Here is a 20,110-nt window from a genome sequence, read left to right as displayed (position 1 = left end):
TAAAAGAAAAACGTTTTCCACTGTAGTTGATTAAAAATGTTTCTTCTTGTTTGTTTTAAAGACAGCCTTGATGCCAAAAACTGTTATTTACTTTTTCTTTTCTTTTTTGTGGCAGCTCTGAAAATGACACAGGAAGTTATGGCCTTTGGTTTTATACAATATACAATTCAACCCACAAAATGGTAACTTCACAGTTTGAAAAAGCATTCATTATAAATTCAAACACAGTATCACTTCTGCAACACAGTCTTGTGCTGTACGGTGGGTTTCAATTTAAAAAAGCAAAGAATTTGTCCTCTGTTTGTTTAGTTTGAAATGATGTAGCAGTAGGTTTTTCGTCATTTGTAAATCTGCAGCAGTTTATTGGGGGAAAGGGGAATAATTAGGTCGTCCGTTCAGCTTTAATTATACAAGTGGATTCTGCAGCGCTCTGCCTCGTCATTCATTACTTGTTCTGTGAAGATGATTCATTCTTAATAAGCAGCTTCGGAACATGCTGCATTACAATGAAGCCCGTTAAGGAAACGACGTCTTCTCTCAGAGGTGAACTCTCATCTGCAGGAAGTGGTCATCGACACGGAGGGGATGTTCACAGTTCAGACAGAAGTTTCTATAATTGAGCGTTCGTGAAAGGGAAGGTCCTGTAAAACGGAGCTGATGTTCCCTCGGCGTCTGCTGACGTCACGTTCGCTGCCACCAATTTAGCTGCGTTTAAGCTCGGATACAAATGAGTCATCACTGAAGGGGGCAGAGTGGCCACTAAGCGCAGTGCATAACCTGTTCAAGTGCCTATCATCTACAAATACGTATGTACTTTTCTTAAATGAAAAAAAAAAACAACTTGAAATAGACGCGTCACTCATTGACCCTGAGGCAGGTCTACACTAAACCAGATATTTTAAAATCAAGCTATCTGTTGGCGTTTTCTGGATGCGAGACAAAGTGAGCTGTGATGCATTAGAAGTGCATGGGAAAAGCTAAACTCTAATTAGATGCAGACGGCTAAAAGACTGAAATGTTCTCAGTAGTTGTTTAACATATTGCAGGAGAACCAGCATGTAATAGATGGAATACGATTAATAAATCATCCACTCCTGCTTTGAGGCTTTTGAATTTAGTCTGAACCAGTTATCTGATGTTCTAAAGTCCAGGATACATGATGGTATCCTGCCTACTGACAGAACACTGGCTTGTAGAATGTCGTCCACCTCAATATCTATTATATTTGAGCCTTGGACATGAACTCCGAGCAACAAAAACAACCATCTAGAGAGCAGGCAGACGTACTTTGCTGCCCTCAGTCCGGTCAGTGGAGACGGACAGAAGAAAGAGGCTTATTTCAGAGACAACAGGGAAGTTTGAGCTTTTGATAAAGACGTTAAAGGGTGGAGGAATGTAAAAGCAAGAGAGGGAAGTCTTTTCTGAGTTTAGTTCAAGCACAAATTGTCTGCAATGTTCTGATCAGGATTATTGTAGCTGACTAATAACTGCTGAAATGAAGCTCTGATGATCACAGATGCTGTTTGAAGCTTTTTTTTTAAAATTTTTTAACAGGACTGCATGTTTGATATCAACCATGTGCTTCACATTGCTCTTACATCACACCAGCCCCAGACTGAACTACTGAAAATAAAATCATTTTGCAGGTTTCTGCTTTGTCTCTGTAGCAGGAAAATAAAACTTTCTTCTTAGTGTTTTTATCCAATTTGCATTCATTTTAATGTTTACACCCAAACAGATTTATTTCAGAGTAATAAAGCACAGTTTACAACTTCCTTTACTGGAACAGTTTGTAAACACGACTTTCCAATGTCTTCAGGATTAACTTGAGCTGTCAGCACATGTAACTCTTTATAAACTTTCTGTCCAGTCCTTCTATCTGATCATTTAGTGCTTAAAAAATAAAGAAAATGGGGGACAAAAGAAAGATGTCAGGCCTTAAAACTAAAATCATTTGTAAGAGTCACGTCTTTAAGAACAAAAGAAACCCAACGAAGAGCTGACAGGTCCTGAGAGATGCATCTTTTTCTAAGTATAATGTATTTTTTTACAGATTCAGTGTTGGTACTACGCTGGAAATTTAGGAGCCTTTTTATACCCGATGAATGACTCACTGGTCAAAGTTTAGTGGTTTAGCAAAAATAAATACAAAAAAATTCCTCTGGAAATAAGTGACTAGACACTGGAGTGAAAACGAGTGGTAAAAGGAGCCAAAGTCCAAAAAAATGCTTTGATGGATGTTCAAAAAGGCCGAGGGCCGCTAAAGGATTACAAGAAATTCCATCTCAATTGGAAGCAAAGTATAAAGAAATTAAAGTGGCGTTCCTTGAAGGAATGCATATTGCTCTCTGCCTCGTCTCCTAAAGGTTTTAAACAACTCAAAGCTACCACCACACCAAAATGTAGCTCAATATATGTAAAAAAACAAAACAAAATTATAGCTGTTTTTGTGTTCATTAAGGTCAAATTCCCGTGTCAGTAACATGATCAACTGATCTTGTGCGCAGGAGTGCAAATAAAATCCTCTGCGGTCAGGTTAGTTTTATGAGTCAGTGTGATGGATTTTAGTAGATAACACCGCAGCCCTGTTTTAAAGAAATGAACAGTCAGCTTATCTGATTGGACTTTGTAGCGCCAGCTGATTAAATTATCAGAACAACCAATAATGATCGGTGGACAATCAGTCTGAGCGAGATTAAATTGTAGCTTTTGATTGTTTGGTCCAACGGTCAACATGAGACATGAGACATTTTATTTTAGTCTGTGATGCATTGTTTTATAACTTTTTTCCCCTCACTATTCCAGGAAAAAGGAATTTTTCCTTCATTATATTTTAAAACTATGATGAGATGTTTGAACTGCTGTCTCAGAATGAAAATAAAATGATCCTCAGTATCAAAGGTTGACGGTAACGTCGAGCTTCTTGTTGGTGGAGTTGTTGTTTGCTCCACCGCTCCTCTTTGTCCTCATGCAGTCTGTGATTGGTCGGTGCCTTGGATTGCGTCGATCTGCAGATCAGCTGAAGTCCCGAAAACTTAACCCTCCTCTTTGTCCAAGTCGGCTCGTGTTTTTGGCCAGCATTGTTGTGGTTTTAAACAACGAGGGGGCCAACGAGAAGCAACGGATTTTCTCCCCCCGTGGCCCCACCGCTCATTAATGAAAGGAGCCATTGTCTCCGGCCTGGATCTGAAAAAAAAAACCCCGTGCTGTACTTTTTCTTTCAGGTCTTAAAAGTCTTAGCATACTCAAAAGAAAGCAGATTGTTGCGTCAAATAACACGGCACGCTCAGCCGATTGTTTGTTTGGATCTTTATAAAAACCAACAACACACAAGCTGAATTTATTTCTGTTCTTTTAAAACTGTTCTGAAACATGAACAGGTGTAATTTATGTTTCAGTGCCGAGTCTTGCGTGTTAGAAATCTCAGATTCCCGACCCTTTTAGTGTGCTGGACACCCAGCAAAGCCCCACCTCTCGCTCCCTCCGCTGCCCTCCTTCTCTTCCCACCACTGACCATCACTCTGCGTGGAGAACTGTCACAAGAGCTTGTTGTGTTGCTGGCGCTAAATTTGCCTGCATGAACCTGCCCCGCAGCCACTGCCCTCTCTGTGTCCCTGGAACGCGGGCTGCATCTTGGAGTTTGAAGGATTTTTTTTTTGAAGTTTTTTTTTTTTATTGTGGCAGAAAGAACGGAACGCCCTGAAGCCGTGGCTCGGTTTCAGGAGAAAACCAAGGCGGCCACCCTGCCGTCCCGTTCCTGCGGAGGAACCCCAGGAACGGGACGACTGCAGAGACGCGGTGGCACGTGCAAGATGGACGACTGCACCTTGGACAGCTTCGAGCTGCTCTTCAGCGGGGCGGTTGATAGGATTAAAAGCCATAAAAGTAACCTCAACCTTAGTAAGTTGGTCAACTTCAAAATCAGGAACTTTTGAGCAAAATGTTAAGACTTTTGTAAAACCATAATCTGATAACAGAGTACAAACTTTTCTGTTTTTGACTTGTATGCTGCCGAATGTTTATCGTCAACAGATTAGTTTAAAGTTGATAACTCAAACCTATCTGGACCCTGACTATAGAAGTCCGGTTTAGTTGCGCTGGTCTTATTATTAAACTCATATTTTGCACCTCATGTATTCTGTGTTGTGCATTAAGTTTTAAAGACAACAAATGAGTTCACGCTCCCTTATGTATGTTTTTCCTCTTAGAATTTATGCAAAGTTGTGATGTATGGTTATCATTGAACTGTCATAATTTAATTTAGACCATAATAAGAAGAAAAAAAAGCAAACGGCAGAGATTAACAGAAATTTTTGCTCAGAAATGTTATTGCTCTTTGGCCAAAATTGAATCATAATTTTCTTTTTGTCCTTCTGTTTTCCAAACCCCTCATTAAGAATTAGGTCATATCTCGTTGACGTTTTTTCTTTCAAAGCTTTTTTTTAAATGTATAAATTCAACCGGAACATTAGATAAGGTCACAGTTATTAAAAGTGACATCTCTTGCCTTGACATTTAGCTGATCCGTATTCTGTGTTACAGATAAATGGTCTAGTTAGAGCCTTCCCGTTGGTCAAAGACGCGCTGTGATCAGTTAACTCATGATGAGAACCTGAAATAGCTGACAGCAGTCCGATTTTAGAAGCAGAACGAGTGTATCGACAGATTTATTAATATGGTTTCCGATGTAGAAGGCCTCTCCGGATCAGGGGCATGATTGCACTAGATCTGTCTCTGTCTGACACAAATAGCACATCGTGTCACCTTGTGTTGTACCGAACGCTGGCTGCCCTATTTCTACTGTGGTATCTGCTAAAGTCTGCTGGTAGAAAGGATAATTCCACTGCATTCTCTTACATCCATCCCCTGAAATTGAAGTGTGTAGAGTTTTTAGTCTTTAGCTGCTTAAAAGCAGGGCTTTATTTAAGAGTAAAAAGCCTTGTTGCACAACAAGAGTGGCCTTTTGTTTCTGCTGCATGACATCGACAGGAAGCATTAACCATCAAGTCATCAAAATATAGCTTTGGTTTTAAATATTGTCGCTGTCCAGCTTTGTATTTTGCATAACATGATCAACCTGTCCTGCCTACACTAACCAGGATGCATTGCAGCTGGCAGTTGGCCTAATAGGTTTAAATTTCTCTGTGAAACTTGTGGCTCGGGGGGCAGTCTAACAAACTTTAAGCTGCTTAGAGCATGTTAACTTCTGACCGGCCTTCTTGTTTACACTCTAAATGTGTTGTTTCCAAAGTCGGAGTTAAGAAAGCACAAGTAGGAGTCTTGAGATGACCCCAGAAATCTAAATAAAGTATGCTTTTTGAGAAATGGAGTTGTATCCGTTTTGGTCAAACGTTAAAAATGACGGAAGGCGCATTCTGACACAAGCTCTCCTGCAAACTGTGTGGCAACCACCTTGAACTGGGTTTGCTCCAAATGGTAATCTGTTGTAGAGGTGGTACTCGTGATTATTTCTCGAAAGCTTTGTTAAAATCCATCCAGTGGTAACTGCCTTGCCTGCTTCATTTGCTCTCTCTCCTGCTAAAAAGGGCTTTAATGCATTTACAACTCTGCTGGCCAGGAGGCTAAAACTTAATATACGAGCTGGGATAGGAAGGTCCTTTATGTTCCTAAACTAAGAAAACTCAGGCTAACTTTTGCTGGTATGGCTGTAATCTTTAAATAATCTGATGGTAAAGGTCCAGATTGTCAGTTTATTCTGAACTGAGCACCACAGTGACGTGGTGTAATGTCTTTTATTTCTTAATTATTAATTTTAGCTTAACTTTTTTTAATCCTCTGCTGTTTGTCTTTCATTAGTTTAGTGGCGGGTGGGGTGTGTTTGTTCAATGCTGAGGTAAAATGTTAAAAATTTATAAATAAGAGTGGGGAAAAATACCATCCAGTGGTTCCTGAGATTGAGAATGAGGACTGACTCGAAAAGTTAGTTTTAAGCAAATATCTTACTCTAGACTTTTAACACTCCTTGTTTTAGCACAATATCTGTAAAACTGACTGAATTATAGCCAATTTTGTGCGAGCTAAAGTAATTTGTGGCCATCTTGAAATGGATTGACTCAAAAAGGTATTTAGCTGTAGTTTCATTAAAATCTGTCCAGTGGTCCGTGACAAATTGTACTAACAGAGTTGACTCCAAGTAGTTAATGGCAGTATTTAAATGAAGATATTGCACAATCTGTTTGTGTTTGTAATATGTTGTGGATGACTCTCAGCTACTAAAAGTCCAAATTTTAGCTCATTTCCTGTAGCTGACTGAGCCGCAGCCATTTCTGTGCTTTCTAAGGTTGATTCAAGTTGACTCCAAAAGTTAATTAGCTGTTGATGTCCATTCAAGTGATTACTTTCTCAGAGATTCATCAAAATCCGCCTAATGGTTCCTGGTTCCTGAGACAATTTAACAAACAAAACCCAGCGTTTTGCCTTTCAGTGGCGAGTAATGTTGAATAAAATAACTCTAATGGTTGTTGAGGCTGTTTGTGTGCTCTGATTGGCTTATTGGTTTTGTTATTTCGTGGGTTTAGAGGCCGCAGCTGTAATTGTTTTGTCTGTATTCTCATTCTCGAGGTTAGCAGATGGGAAACGGTCCTGAAAGGTTGAAAGTGCGATCGGAGTCATGTTACAAAAACAAAACGGAGGATTGATTACACCCCATTATTGTTTCATTTTTTTTTCTCTCTCTCAAGAGACTTTCAGAAAACACCGTTGAATGTTTTCCCTCAGCTCCCTTTTCTTACCAGAAATGCTAAACTGAAAAACATTTGTCAGATACATGACACGTTACCTGGAGTAAATGTCTACAGAAAGACTATCCAGGGTCAAATCCCTCCGCCGCAGGAGGGTCAGACAGTAAATGTTTTATTAGCATTAATGGACCGAACAAGAGAAAGTTATGAGACTGGGTGACGAAGGGACACCAGCAGCTGAATTCTTCTTTTAATAAAAACCTTAACCAAGGTTTTCACCGTCACATGAGTTACGGTCTTAAAAAGAAGAGGTTAGAACAGTTCAGTGGCACAGTTCGTGCTACTGTTTGGTAATGGTTTAATATTTGTACACATCAAGGAGGGATTTAACACGTATTTGTGCACCTGCATGCATGCAGGGACTGAAAAGCTTTTCTCAGCCCTCCTCTAATATTAATGGGTCGCTTTAGTCGGGGACAAAAGGCAGAGAGGAAACTGTGCTGATGTTGCAGTCCAGGTTCAGAAAGTCCAGATACCTGAAACCAGTTCATACCAACGAGGAGGAAGTGGTGAATGTGACACTGGTGATGGATATGTGGTAATGGAATATTTATTACTTATTCAGGTCATTTTTTTTTAAATGCTGTCCTGTTAAACCAAGAGGGGAAACAAAACCTGTCACGTCCGCAATTCTGTGCGAAATTTCCCTTTTTTATAAATGAACTTTACTGACTTCCAGGCCTTTCTGCGTTTCAGAGGAGGAGCTGAGGAAGCTGCGCGAAGAGTCCAACGTGGATTCTCTGCGGCAGGAGCTGGATCGCGAGCGGAGCAAGAGGATGGAGCTGGAGCAGAAGATGAACGAGGCGCTCCGAACCAGGTAAGGAGGACGGCAGGAGACGGCGACCGCTCGCTTCCTAACGTTTCAGCTCTGCAGGGTTCATCCTGGGTCAGGTTGGATGGCGTGTGTTGGTGCTGTCCAAGGTTTCTGTTATAAATAGAGTCGGCAGCTTGGTAGGCAGGGAATTCCTCAAGGAGGTGTGTGTGTGTGTTGACGGAGAAGGACGGAGAGTTAAAAAGAAGAGACGAGTCACGCATGTGTCCGTGTTGCCTGTGATCCAGAAGCTGTGCGTGTCTGTGGCTGGACGGTCAGATGATGGCTCCCCTTTCTGGAAACGGGAAGTTCCACCGGTGATCGCCAAGTGATTATCAGCAACATGACCTCAGGAATGTCTGCAGGAGGGCTGAAGAAATCTGAGTCGGGTTTCATAAGCTGGGAGGTTGTTTTCCACTCTATTTCTGGTCAACAACATCCGACTAGAAAGAAAAAATAAAAATTGTATAGTACCTTTTCAGAACCATGCATGAATAAATAAAACAACAAAACTAAATATTATAAAAACTAGACCTAAAACTGAAATAGTAAACATAAAAAGCATCTCGAAAAGAGGCGAGTTTTCAGCTGTGATTGAAAGCGCTGAAGAGCTTGCCATCTTGACTTCTGGAGGACTGTTCCAGTCTGTAGCCATGGATGGAGAACGCACCGTCCTTTTCATGTTCTCAGATGAGGACGAGGAACCAGAAGGCCTTGATCCAAACCTTAAGGGGTTAAAAGTTCACTGCAGGAGCCAGATTGTTCAATATATGTCTGTGTATATATAGCTCTCACATACAAAGCTAGAATTTGTGATGAATGTGTGGTTTTATTTGTTTTTATTTATATAAAATAATGTAAATATATTGCTTGTTTTAGTGGCTGCAAAGTAAAAGAGTCTGAGCAGTGAAGTGAGCTATAGATGGACATCTGTAGGAAATTTAATTCCCTTTTTGTAGCTTTTTACACCTTTTTGTGCTTCTTCAGACTTCATTATCCTTTTTCTATTTTCCACTTGCTCTTTTAAGTTTCTGTTTGCATTGTTTCATTTAATCATTTAACCCATTTGTACGGGTCCAAATGCTGTTTGAGGCTGATCTGAGAACTCTGAGACGCCACACACAGTTTCAGTGGAGGTGTTCCTTTTTTTTTCCGCTTTGTTTTTGGCATCAATCTTTTCCCAGTCATCTGCTGCAAGCTTGTCGACTTGATTCTGGAATTGCTTTGAATCAATCGCCAGTCTGCGTCTCTGTGTTGTGACAGTTGCTGCTTATCGAGTGGAGCACTTCCCGAGCCGTTCCTCATGTGACTCTAAAGCTACAGAAGTGAGAGTATGACATGACAAATCTTCCACTTTTTCTTTTTTCCCCCCCTCAGGTTGGAGGACTCTCCGCCACAGCTCCCACGAAAACAGCAGTCGCCCTCCAACAATGGAACAGGTGAGCAGCCGAGGGGGACGTGGGCGAGTCTGGAAAAAGTGGCAGGAAGTGGGTGAATGCAATGTCCTTTGAGAGAGAGTGTGTGTGTTTGCTGTAGGATGTCTGCGGTGTAGCACTCTATTAGAACAGAGTGCATCGGAAGCGTTTGTGGGTTATTGTAGGACATAAAGCAGCGTGCGTGACGACTAAAATGCACACTTAGATGGGTTTTCGGCGTGCTGTTAGCGAGGTAAACGGCAATGATGCACGAGAAACTGTTTGTACTTTATTTTAAATGTGCACAACAGAAGTAAGTGTGTGTAGTTTTTAAATAAATCTGTAAGCAACTGATTTGTGCAACAATTATCAGACTGCTGTGTGTGGCCGGCAGTAACCCCTGCTGCTTCTGTGTGTGTGTGTGTGTGTGTCCTTTACTGAAAGGGAAGGTGAGGTAAGAGCAGAGCCAAAGCTAATTTAGAAAATGGGTTACGGTTGTAGATCACTTCATGTAGGGCAGATGTGTCCGAGCTAAAGCTTAGCTTCCACTGGAGGTGTGTGTGGGAGTGGATTTTCAGGCTTTATTTAGTTATTTTTAACTTGTTTACAAATAAGCACAAGACAATGTGTTTTATAATGAGAGAAATTGATCAGGGCTGATACTCACATGATTGTTTAATGGAAATTTATATGTGGTATCGATGAAAACCTTGGTGGAAATGGTTTCTAATGTGCACTTCTGTATGTGTTATAAGGATAGTTTTAGCATTAAAAAGTACTGTGCAAAAGATAAATCATTCCTCATTTCTTTAATTTTTGCTTCTATTGAGCAAATCTGTCATTCTGTTCCTGACCATTTTCAGGGGAATATTTTTATCCCTAACTCTGACTTGTGAATCAACTCAAGGGATGAACCAGTTTTGTGCCAACAGGTAACAAAGTTGGCAAAGAACTTGTTTTATATTTGGTTCTTAGACACTTTAATACCAGCAGCCTGTCTCAAAGGCTTAGTTTGTTTTGCCAAATTTATAAAAGATGCCAAAGATAAGACAGATAAGATGGTTTAACACCAACGTGCTGGTTCCTAACCAGCTGTTAGCTGAAAACTTGCCGTTTGGTCGATGATGAACAGAAGGAAGGTGAATCTCTCAGGTCTAAAAAGCCCGACTTTGTTCTTTCTGCTGCACATACCTTTTGTTTTTCTTTCTTCACTCTTTAAAACTCACACTGCACAGCATGCTGTCATGAACTGGTACAAAAACTGGACAGAAAATGACTGAAAAAGAAAAAAACTTTTGAAAGACCTTCAGAACGTCTGGAGAACTATTGATCAAGATCACTTTACAGACACCTCATGTATTATTCCATGTTTATGCTCAGACTTGTTGAGTAAAGTAAGCAGATAAAAGTACTTTGTTTACATTGAGCGTGTACCCTCATTTTAGGATTGCACATAAATATATTTGGAAAACTACCGGAGTAATTTCTCCTAAACTTATAGTTCAGGACGACCAATTTTATGTGTGATTTCATACTTTGCAGCGAGTACTTTTAAAACATTAACTAGACTGTCTCCTTAGAAGCTAAATGTAAAAAGTTAGAGGAGGTTTTAAACTTATGCATGTTGAAACCAGCAGTCTTTCAAGGAATTTGCAGCACAAGCTCATCTTAAGGTTGTGATGTTTATTTAGCATTCAGCTCTACATTATACATTAGACTCATTTTAGCATTTTTATCAGGAAATAGCCATTAAAGAAACTAATTTTCTTGCTAAAATTGTCCCTGGGATAAGCTCTCTCTCTCTCTCTCTCTATATATATATATATATATATATGTGTGTATGTATGTATGTATGTGTATGTATGTATGTATATATATATATATATATATATATATATATATATATATATATATATATATATATATATATATGTATATATATATGTATATATATATGTATATATATATATATATATATGTAGCTGGTTTGATGTTCTGTGCACTTCTTTTTTTTTATTATTTGCCTTTTTCCTTTAACTAAAACTGCAGTATTTAGTCCAGCAGCAGCACAGACACCTTCATGATTTATGGGCTGTTGCTTGTTCGTGATGTGCAACCAGACAGATGGATGAATTATTATCATTACTGGATGGTTGTGAGACAATCTGAGCATCAGTGGCCGAGGCTCAAAGGTTCAGACCAACTTCCTCTGCCGTCTTTATTTAGTTCAGACAGCAGTCAGCGATGTCGGCTCCGAAGGAAGTCAGCAAAGAATGACACCGCGGGCTTTCTGAGGAAAAATGTTTTCTCTTTCCTCCCCTCTGGGTTTGGCAGGGGTTGGATTTTTTTCCATCTGGCTCTGAACTTGAAGGTGTTCCATGTGAAGGGGTGACAGACAGATGGTTGGTTCTCAGATGGTTCTTTGTGAGGAACCGTCCTGCATGTCAGGCACAAACACAGTAATTGGTCCGCTCTTAGGGGTTGCATCAAAGCAGCCGAAGCTTCTGGGTTTTTTGTTTTTTAACTGAGTGGAAAGGTTTTACTGTCAGTGGAAGCTACGATTAAAAACTGGTGGAATTCTTTCACATGCTAATAAAACTAGTTTTAATTCTCAATTATGCTCCTTAAATACCGGCGACATTACGAAAAGGAAATTATTCTGTCTTGTAAATCTTTAAATCTGTGAATGTGACGCTCTTCCGATCTGAATTCATGTAAATAATAAAGCAGCAGATTCTGACTGGATGCTAACCCTGAACAAAAATACCAGGATTTACCAGAATGATTGAAAGATGCGTCACATAATTTACTTTTATTTCAAAACAAAAATACAATTTACTGTTACTTGTGCTGCCTAAATAAAAACACACATTGCATCATTTTAATATAGTTCTTGTAGTATTTTATTACTAAGAAGGCTGAGAGAACAAGTGACAGCTTTTTGCTGCATTCAGAACCGATTTTAAACATTTTTATTTACAAGTTCTCCGAATAAATTAAATTTAAATATGGAATCAGCTAAAACACAAGAGTTAACAGGCAGTTTTATGTATTTTCTATTATAGTTTATTTATATTCCGAAAGTAATCGTGCCTGTAGTACTTAATCTCTGGTGTTCTGTTATTTTTAAAGTAACGTTACTTTTCACTGCTTGTTGCAAATGTTTAATTCAAAGCAGCGTAACCTTAGAGGATTATCTGCCAGAGAAGAAACATTTGCCTTTTTTTTAACTCCCCCGTGATACAGTGTGAGAAGAGCAGATTATTGAACAGCTGCAGTCATTGTTCTGCAGATTAACGTTCAGTGTGGTCATGGTCTCATTTCAGTGCTGATGTGCTTTCCTACCACCCTTTTTGCCTCAACAGAACAAACAGTAGGAGGTAACGTTTTGACTTTTTGACCTCTGTCGTCTTCTTCTTCTTTTGATGAGCCCAGCCTCCGAACATGACGCTTTGAAAAGATTTTTCTGTCGCTTCATGGCAAATATAAACTTCACAGTGACGATATCAGTTGAAAGCAACAGGCTCTCTGTCCAAGAAAAGATTGATGTGAATAAAGACATGTCTGGATTGAATTATTTTTGATCGCCACCAACCACAGCCAAGTCGGCGTTTGACTCCGTCAGCGGTCGGCGTCCTAACCTCGATCCGTTTGCTGTGTGCAGCAGAGAAACAGCAGAAGGAGGTGTGGAGTTCTCGGCTGCAGAAGTGGCTGTACGAGCGCTTCGGCGTTTACATCGAAGACTTCCGCTTCCAGCCGGAGGAGAGTACCGTGGAGGCCGAGGAACCTCTAAGTGCTAAAAGGTGAGTGGGACGTCCTCGGGATTGAGTCTTCTCTCGTTCAGGGAGACGTGGAATTACTCAGCGGTTTTTAAAACGCGAATTAGCCACCAGATGATCTTTAAACCAGCTTTGCTTTTTCATTTTCCCCCACTGCTTTTCTTTCACCTCCTCTGTAAAGAAACATGAGTCACGGCAGACTTACGAAGGCCGCAGCAACACCTCCTCTTCCTCCCACTCCAAAATCTGCATTTCTCTTTTTCTGAACCTTCACTTTGTGTTTCCATTTCAGGTTGACAGAAAACATGAGGCGACTCAGTGAGTACTCACGCTTGAAGCGAAGTCACTGGTGTTATAACACTAGTCATCACAAAACTCACATTTTCTTTTGTTTGTTTTTTTTTCTGTATTTTGCATAAATTTACAAATATTCCTTCTTTCAGAGCGAGGAGCCAGGCCTGTCACTAACTTCTTAAGGAACCTCTCGGCCTTATCCAATTGGCACTCAGTGTACACCTCAGCTATTGCCTTCATAGTGAGTTCACACCTCATTCCACACAGCCTTGTGCTGTTTTACACCTTTGTTTTATTTTGAAATCAGCAGAAAATAGGGAGCATTTACAAAATGCTGATCGGTGTTACTGAATCTTTATTTGGAGGAATGTGTAAAACGAGTTTATTCTGACATGATTCGGTCTCTGAGTAATGGTGTATGAACAGGAAATAAAAGACAAAGTTCATTTTTCGGCGCTTCAGCTGTACGTCACATTAACTCTGCCAAAAACCGTTAAGGTCTAATTAAATCTTCATTAATGACCGCAGCCGGTGATTATACCAGACCCTGTTCAGCCGTTTGATTTATGACCCGGTGACACCAGAACCATCTCCGTATATAAAAGTCATCCCGCTTTAGTGTTTACATTAATCTCCAATAATCTCATTCATCTCTGACACAGAATAAGGTGTTTAATTATCACCTGCCGCCATGAAAGGCGGCCAGTAACATCATCGCTTCTGTGTGTGGTCTTTGTTGCCTTTTTATGAACTTTTCTGGTTTAATCAGCTACTTTGTCAGGATCAAATCCTGGTTCTAATACAGCAGAACTTTATTTTTAGTCAGGAGTTGGGTTTAGGGCTGAGTTGTGAAATGATTTAGGGTTAGACGACAGAAATAAATGGAAGTCAAACAACGTTCTAATAAGGATAGAAATACGTGTCGCAGAACGGCTGTAACTAATTAAAATGGTGTGGTAGTAGCTGAGAATCAGCCCCAACACATACTCTGAGAACGTTTCAGAAACTTTGCCATTAAATAATGGAGTAATCTCTCTTCATTAGCAAAACATCCCACCAACCACTGCGTGGATCTTTAATAAAACTCTCTGAAAGTAATAATTTATATATTTAAAACTCATTAACCTTTGGAGTTCACCCAGTTCAAGATGGCTGCCGCAGTTAATCGACCTTAGCCAACACAAAAATTGGGATACCTCAGTCTGTTTTACAGATATTGAGCCGAAGTCGTGTGTGACAGTAGCTGAGAGTCATCCCCAACACACACTTTGACTAAAACAGCAGGCGACATGCGTGAACCTTTAATTTGTCGCCTCAGTCTCTCAGAAATCAGAAGTTGTCTCACAGCTTAAATGATTCTCCGAGCGTTACTGACATTGAGGCTGAACGCAGCTCATAGAGCTGAAAGTGACCAATAAACCAGACGTTGAAATGCTGGGTTTCCTTTCGACCGCAGATCTACATGAATGCTGCTTGGCATGGTTGGGTCATTCCAATGTTCCTCTTCCTGGCCATCCTGCGCTTGTCTTTAAATTACCTCATCGCCAGGTAAGAGGACTTCTAACTTAGCTTGTGCTTAAGGGTTTAATCTTATTACATCAGTGTTTTGTTGATGAATTTGATCTCAACTCTTGTTCCTTTTTGCCAGAGGCTGGAGGATTCAGTGGAGCATTGTGCCTGAGGTTTCTGAACCCATGGTAAGGAAACGCCCCACTCTCTGGACCAGAATGAGCTCATAACGTTACATGGACTGGTTTGACTTTATTTTTTTTTTTCAAACAGGAGCCTCCTAAAGAAGACTTGACTGTGTCCGAGAAGTTTCAGCTCGTACTTGACGTTGCACAAAAAGCACAGGTGCAAGAAAGTTTCTTAATACGGGTCCGATTCATTAACAAACGAGAAAATCCTGATGGTTCACTGAACATTTCAATCCTCTCTGCAGAACCTCTTTGGGAAGATGTCTGACGTGTTGGAGAAAATAAAAAAGCAAGTTTTTAAAAGTTTCTTTACATTACACCTAAGATCACGTCTGCAGCAATGCATGTATTATTTAAAACCCTGACTTATATTCTGTTTGTGTCTTCCTCTGTGTGTTTGTGCTGCAGCCTGTTCATGTGGGTGCAGCCTGAAAGCACCAGGAAGCTTTACATCTGCCTGTGGGTGGCTTTCATTTCTTCCTGCGTGCTGCCGTACAAGCTAGTAGGCTTTATAATTGGTAAGAGACACACAAAGTCTTATTTTTTTCAGTCCACATGTTTGGTACATACTGCCGTAGGACCTTGAATGAATTTAGATCTGGTTCATTCAGCCTCTCTCTGTGAGAGGCAGCTGCAGCTCTTTGCTTGCTTGTCTGATTATATCTGCAGCTACTTTTTTCTTGTAAACAAGGCGTCCCTGGATAATTGTCGGCTCAGATGTTCCTGCGTGATGCTTCAAGCATAAAATAAACTGTTGACACAAAGTTTCTGTTTGACCAGGTTGTTACCTTCTGAATTTCTGCTGTAAATGAAAGGAAAACCTGTAACAACTACATCAAAAGCGACAGTTTCATTACTTTTAGCCTTTAAGTGATATTTTTATTGTAGTTTTGTGGCTCAGTTTGCTGTTAAAACCTGGTGTCCGGCTGGGAAATGACAAAAAAAAAAAAAGAAACAAAGTGGTGGAAATGAAATGAAGCTCTTCGTGTTGAAAGGTCTCATGGCTGTATTGCAGAATTTAACCGAGCTGCAGAACGGGCGCGTTGCTGTCCCATGTCTGTAAGGTGTGACACCCCCTCGGGTCTTGATACAGATACCTGCAGCCTTCCTGTGGCTGACACCAGGACCACTGCTGGTCTGTGTCTCCCCACAACGTTGACAGGACTGCTCCTCTCCACTTGGCACATACGGTGGTCATTCATGGTGATGCAAAACCAAGCTTCGTAGCTGAACATGATCCAGTGTAGTTAGCCACAGAAGTGGTTACAGAACCACTCCACTGGCTCCGGTGGTAATGGGAGCCGACATGTAGGACAGTAACCTGCAGTCCTGCTGATGCCAGTCGTCAAGACAACAAATGGGTTAACACGGTTTGTTCTAAAGCAGGGGTGTCAAACCCAGTGACTCAGGGGGCTAAAATTACAAATTTGGTCCCAGCCAAGGTCCAATCAATATTTATTAAAATTACATAAATTAACCTTGGTTTTAGATGTATTATGTCAAATCATCTATATAGAAATATCAATGACCTTTTCCCAGTTACAGATTATACAGAATTTAGAGCAAACAGACTTTAATGAACACAGACAAATAGATCAAACTTCAAAAAGCTCATCATCAGCAGTCATTTCTTACGCCTCACTCAGCTTTTAAATGAAGTTTTTAACATTAAACCGATTTTTTAAAAAAGCCATCAACAAAAACCTGATCAAACAGAAATTAAAACTTTATATTGTTGGCTTCTAAGTCACTGTCAAGAGTTTTTTTTTTTGTTTTTTTTTAAGCAAAATAAGAATCAGAGACTCGATCTGTCCCAGACTAGAGGACCGGATCTAATGAAATCTAAACATTATCTTGGGGGCCGGATGAAATGTTACAGAGGGCCGGATCTGGCCCGCGGGCCTTGAGTTTGACACCAGTGTTCTAAAGAGTCCAATACCTGCGTCCAGGTGGCAGGCACAGATGTCATGGAGTTCTGTAATGCTTGCATAAGGAACAGAGCCTTTACAACGTTGGTTAGTGTCGTCAGTTAGCCGTTGGTTCCAACATGGCGGTGTCTGTACGCCCCACATTCCAGCCAGTTTCAGAATACGGACTTTTGGCATCATATAAACCCACAAATCAAACTCCATCAAGTGCTGGTTGTGCTGTTTTAATGCAACTTTGAGGCATCCTCCTTTTCTACTGACGTTTACTCACAGTTTGACCGACTTTTGAATGCTCCAGCAACTCCCTGATAACACTACCGCTCCTTTCGTAAAGCCACCACTTTGGTGCCAGCTCTAGGCGTACCAAAACCTTGCAGATTGAACCGTTTACATATCCATCTTTGGTCTATATGTGAACAAACGTCCAAACTGGACCGCTCCTTTTAGGCTTTTAGCATTTTTGTTGTCAGCAAGTGTAATTTTAATTCAGCTTCTTCAGTATGAAGCTCGGGTTTGATCAGCGAGATTTACAGTTTGGGAAAAAGATGAGCTCTAAAAATGCTAACAGAATTTGCAAACTCTTCCTCTTCCTGTTTATTTCCTGCCTCTTCACAGGTGTGTACGCTGGCATCAAGTTCTTTATCATAGACTTCCTGTTTAAGAGCTGCCCGAAGCTCCGGGACAAATACGACACTCCTCACATCGTGTGGAACAGCCTCCCCACAGACCCTCAGCTCAAAGAGAGGACCAACGCCACTTTGTCCCGGCGGGTAAGCACACCCAAACGTCCTCCTTTTTTAAAGGTGAAGCACAAGCTTGCGTTTATATCCGTTTAACAGAAGACTCGCACTTTGCTCACATCATGTGATGAAGGGGGTCTTTCATGTTGAATCGACCCACCCACGCGTCACTCGGCCTCAAACTGCCCCCTCATACGGAATAGCAGAGAGAAGATCAATGAAGCCATGAAATGTCAGCCCGCCTCTCAATAAAACATCACAAACGAGCCACTCGCTGTCTGTGTGTGTTTGAGTGTGTGTGTGTGTGTGTGTCACAGGTGTGTTCTGTCGTTTGTCTCTCTCAGCTGTCCAGCGTTGAGAAGGTAGGGGTTTCTGGTGTGTCTCCGTTTGGTTTCCCTTCTGCTTCCAGGTGTCCCGCACCTCAAAGTGTGTGTCTGTGTGTGTGTGAGACACTTTGGGTGTCCCCTGTTAGTTAACGGATCAAAAATGTCAGCTCCTAACGTTGTAACGATGTGTGCGTGACTTAATCCTACAAACACTAAAGACATTTCTGATCCACTGATTTAGTTTGTTTACTGGGTAGTTAATTAAATTCCTCGTTAGCTCATTTAAACCCCGCTGTTTCCTTTTACAAACCCTCATTAACCCTCTTAGTTTTTATGAGTTGATTGCCGTAGACTTGAATGTAGAACAACAGATGTAAACGAGAGTGTATTTAATTGGAGAAGTCTTTTTATATAATCTAGTTATTTGGGGGCGTCGTCTTTCTGTCCTGTTACGGATGCTGAGTGAGCGCCTGATGCATTGACGTGCACTCAGTCGTGCACATAAAACTAGGGGAGCTGTTTCAGGTTCTGATGTGACCCGTTTCTCCCTTTCTGTCTCTTTTTTTCCCCCCTTTTGTCTTCTTCACGGCCTTTTGTGTTTCTGTCATCTTGTATTTCTGTTTCTTCTCCGTCCCATCTGGCCCCGCCCCCCCTCAGGTTCAGCCGGTGGTGTCGCGGAGCAGCCTCGCCACCATCCCCTGCGGCGTGAGCCGAGAGGAGGAGACAGGTCGCTCTCACAGCACCAAGAAGGGAGTCTTTCACGAGATCTTCAACCTGTCGGAGTCGGAGCGCCCTCTGGCGGGTGAGGGGGAACATTACAGCTCTAAAAATGAAAAAATAAACCTGGTTTCAGTGCAGCCATCAGTAACAGTTCAGTTCTTTCTGTTTTCTTTTTTTTTTTTTTCTAGTGTGTGAAAATGGCTGGAGGTGTTGCCTGATAAACAGAGACCGGAAGATGCCCACAGATTACATCAGGAACGGAGTTCTTTACGTCACAGAAAAGTACGTCCACACCTCGTTACAGTCTCCACATTTGATCTCGTTACAAACATAAACATCAAAGTAAGCTTGGGATATTCTTTTATATTTTAACCATGCTTTAAACTTCTATATTCTATTGTGTATTTGTAAAAGATTTTGAAAACCACGTATCCTTTTCCTTCCACCTCACAGTTATTCACGTAGTATTTGTCTAACAGGTCAAAAATACTTTAAAGTTTATGGTTTTAACGAGACAAAATGTAGAAAACTTAACGGCGTGCGACTACTTCTGCATGCTTGATCGTCAAATCCGCCACAGACGGGAGAAAAGGAGTTCCTTTTAAAACCGGATCTTCAGAATAAAACAGGGAGACGGATGTTTGAACCGCTTGTTTTCTTTCTCTGCCAGTTACCTCTGCTTTGAGAGCTCCAGCTCCAGATCTGGCTCCTCCAAGAAAAACAAAGTGATCAAGCTGATGGACATCACCGACATCCAAAAGGTACACGCCCCTTTTCTGCTCAGAATGAGACGAACACAGGGAGGGTAGGGAGCAGATGGAGGTTTGCTCTGAAAGATGATAGAATCAATCAATCAATCAATCATTTCTTTATATAGCCAATCACACAACTAGTTAAAATAACAAAGTGCTTCACAATTAAGAGCAGTAGAAAAACATAAAACCATTAAAGCAGGCAAAAAGATTACAAATCAGGAATAAATCAGTTTTAAGATTTGGTTTAAAAAGACTTGGATCAGTGGTGGAGCTGGTTCCAGAGGCTTGGTGCTGCCACTGAGAAAACCCGCCCGATCGCCAACGTTCTGACTTCCAATAAAAACTGATTGGAGGACCGAAGAGACCTGCCAGGCACTCAGAAACTCAGCAGCTCAAAGACGAGTGGGATCAGGCCCTGGAGTGCTCTTCAAAACAAACAATCAAAGTTTAAAATCTATTCTAAAACAGACAGGAAGTCGATGCAAAGAGGACAGAACGGAGGCGGCATGCTCACGTTTAGAGATGTCAGTCAGCTGCGATCTGAAGGAGACCGAAGTGATGAGCGTTACAGGGATCAATTCTGGAGCTGATAAAAGCATGAATGGCCTGCTCCAGATCAGGACGGTTTGAACCTTAGCGAGGAGACGGACGTGGTAAAAACGTGGTTTTACAGCGGAGCAGGACCCAATCCATGTGTGTGAACGTGAGGGAGACGGGTCAAACAGTGAAGCTGTGAGGAGTAGAAATATCAAAGATGTAGTGCTGGGCGATATGAAAAACTTCTATATCACGATAACGATATATATCACGATATACCCCAATTACGTACGTTGTCAGTTATTCTCTGAAAAATATGAAAAAATAATCTAATTTCTTACTTTTTT

General features: G+C 41.0%; 1 protein-coding gene across 3 annotated transcripts in view; it reads left to right on the top strand.

The window, feature by feature from the left end:
- The window catches only part of gramd4a (GRAM domain containing 4a), a 45,314-nt gene that overhangs the window by 22,068 nt on the left and 3,136 nt on the right, over window positions 1-20,110 (top strand). The window contains exons 1-16 of one of the 3 annotated variants that reach the window (XM_037981284.1): window positions 3,125-3,900; window positions 7,458-7,578; window positions 8,950-9,011; window positions 12,314-12,367; window positions 12,652-12,790; window positions 13,059-13,084; window positions 13,210-13,301; window positions 14,517-14,608; window positions 14,709-14,757; window positions 14,843-14,914; window positions 15,003-15,046; window positions 15,166-15,275; window positions 17,301-17,455; window positions 18,409-18,553; window positions 18,660-18,753; window positions 19,142-19,232. In XM_037981284.1, the coding sequence (XP_037837212.1) occupies window positions 3,813-3,900; window positions 7,458-7,578; window positions 8,950-9,011; window positions 12,314-12,367; window positions 12,652-12,790; window positions 13,059-13,084; window positions 13,210-13,301; window positions 14,517-14,608; window positions 14,709-14,757; window positions 14,843-14,914; window positions 15,003-15,046; window positions 15,166-15,275; window positions 17,301-17,455; window positions 18,409-18,553; window positions 18,660-18,753; window positions 19,142-19,232 (1,434 nt within the window). In that variant the 5' untranslated portion in view covers window positions 3,125-3,812. Of the gene's footprint in view, window positions 1-3,124; window positions 3,901-7,457; window positions 7,579-8,949; window positions 9,012-12,313; window positions 12,368-12,651; window positions 12,791-13,058; window positions 13,085-13,209; window positions 13,302-14,516; window positions 14,609-14,708; window positions 14,758-14,842; window positions 14,915-15,002; window positions 15,047-15,165; window positions 15,276-17,300; window positions 17,456-18,408; window positions 18,554-18,659; window positions 18,754-19,141; window positions 19,233-20,110 lie in introns of those variants that run through there. The other 2 variants (XM_037981283.1, XM_017429937.3) reach the window with 2 other exon arrangements.

Source organism: Kryptolebias marmoratus, linkage group LG18 (genome assembly GCF_001649575.2).
Source record: "Kryptolebias marmoratus isolate JLee-2015 linkage group LG18, ASM164957v2, whole genome shotgun sequence".
In the NCBI taxonomy this organism is placed as follows: domain Eukaryota; kingdom Metazoa; phylum Chordata; class Actinopteri; order Cyprinodontiformes; family Rivulidae; genus Kryptolebias; species Kryptolebias marmoratus.
The sequence above is the reverse complement of the archived record's forward strand: the minus strand, read 5'-3'. Positions and strand labels throughout refer to the sequence as shown.